This window comes from Chrysochloris asiatica, unplaced genomic scaffold (genome assembly GCF_000296735.1).
Source record: "Chrysochloris asiatica unplaced genomic scaffold, ChrAsi1.0 scaffold00001, whole genome shotgun sequence".
NCBI lineage: Eukaryota > Metazoa > Chordata > Mammalia > Afrosoricida > Chrysochloridae > Chrysochloris > Chrysochloris asiatica.
This window is the reverse complement of record NW_006408519.1, coordinates 14,826,549-14,828,039: the sequence shown is the minus strand read 5'-3', so window position 1 is coordinate 14,828,039 and position 1,491 is coordinate 14,826,549. Positions and strand designations below refer to the sequence as shown.

Genomic DNA, 1,491 nt, shown 5'->3' with positions numbered 1-1,491 from the left:
TTTTTTTTTTTAGGACTGAATACATCAGAAGGTTTGAATTCTTCGAATCAACCTCATGGTACAAATAGTAGTTCTGTGGCCATTGCTATTCTTGTGCCTTTTTTTGCACTTATATTTGCAGGATTTGGATTTTATCTTTATAAACAAAGGTAAGCATTATTTTTTAAGCCTCTATGAACCAATTATTGCTACAGTAATTTGAGACAGTATCTGCCTCTCTCTCCCACAATAGACATAACAAACATTTTTCTATTGTTATTTTTACATTATTATAATGATACTTTAGATTAGATATAAAATCTAGATTAAGGTATAAATAGGAATAGAGATGCAGCTGCTAATTTTATTTACAGTACTAAGAATAAACTGGTGTCCAGACCTCTTAGTTATAATTATAATACAGAACAAGAAAAAATTTTAACCACGTAGATGATAAAATCTTCTAATTCTATTTTTCATTTTTTGTTATCTTTTGAAAATAATGGATTTATCATATTATATTTGTGTTGTTATCTAACATAAGGGAGCTTCAAAAAGATCATGGAAAAGCTATAATATCTTTTAATACAAATTTCCACAAAATTTTGAATCCCCTTGTGTATGGTTGTACATCTTATTAGTAGATGTTTGTTCGCTCAGTTAGAATACTCTCTGGAATGGAGCTGTATTATACAGTTCACCAATATTTGAAATAAATTTTCATCAAGAAAATATATCTAGAAAACCAGATAATTAAATGAATTATTGTTACATAAGTACATTTTGTCCATCTACTGCATTTATTATAAATGTCCTTTTGCAACATCTGACTGGTTTATTTAGTATTAAATAAATTATAAAAGCTGTAAATTGGCAGCTGCTTAAGTCTGGTCACTATCAGACTTTATTAATTGATAGAGAAAAATCCTTGCGAAATGTACTCATATAGCAAGCCATGCCAACCTTTTTTCACTTTTAGAGCTTGGTGATATTGTTTTCATTTAAGTTGTTTTTTTGATATTGTTGTTATTGTGAAGTGCGTCGAATCAGTTGTGACCAATAGCAACCCTGTATAGGGTTTCCAAGGAGCAGCTGGTGAGCTTGAACCACCGACCTTGCAGTTCAAATGGCTTTGCAGTCTGGTGCATTAACCTACAGTGCCACACCAGGACTCCTTTTTGATATTAGCGGAGATAAATTCCTTTATATGCTCAGGGTTCTTACATAATGAGAAGAAAATTGTGTTGCTTCTGGTTTTTACTATAAATTCAATTCTATAAATTGTTGTTGTTGTTGTTAGGTGCCATTGAGTTGGTACTGACTCATAGCAACCTTATGCCATAGACAACCATAAATGATTATTGTTATGGTAATAGGGACACTCAGGGGGAGAGCAAGTTGTGAAGACTGTAATGATATGGATGATAACACTGAGACAGCTAAGAGAGCTTCTCCATTTTGTCATGTGTCATCCTAGAAATCATATAACAATCATATCTCTATCTCTATCTA

The 1,491-nt window shown here is 31.7% G+C and overlaps 1 protein-coding gene across 2 annotated transcripts in view; it reads left to right on the top strand.

Moving 5' to 3' along the window:
* Positions 1-1,491, top strand: part of CSMD3 (CUB and Sushi multiple domains 3) — a 1,928,297-nt gene that overhangs the window by 1,922,691 nt on the left and 4,115 nt on the right. For both annotated transcript variants that reach the window (XM_006830658.1, XM_006830657.1), the window contains one exon: positions 14-149. In XM_006830658.1, coding sequence (XP_006830721.1) covers positions 14-149 — 136 coding nt within the window. The remainder of the gene's footprint in view (positions 1-13; positions 150-1,491) is intronic.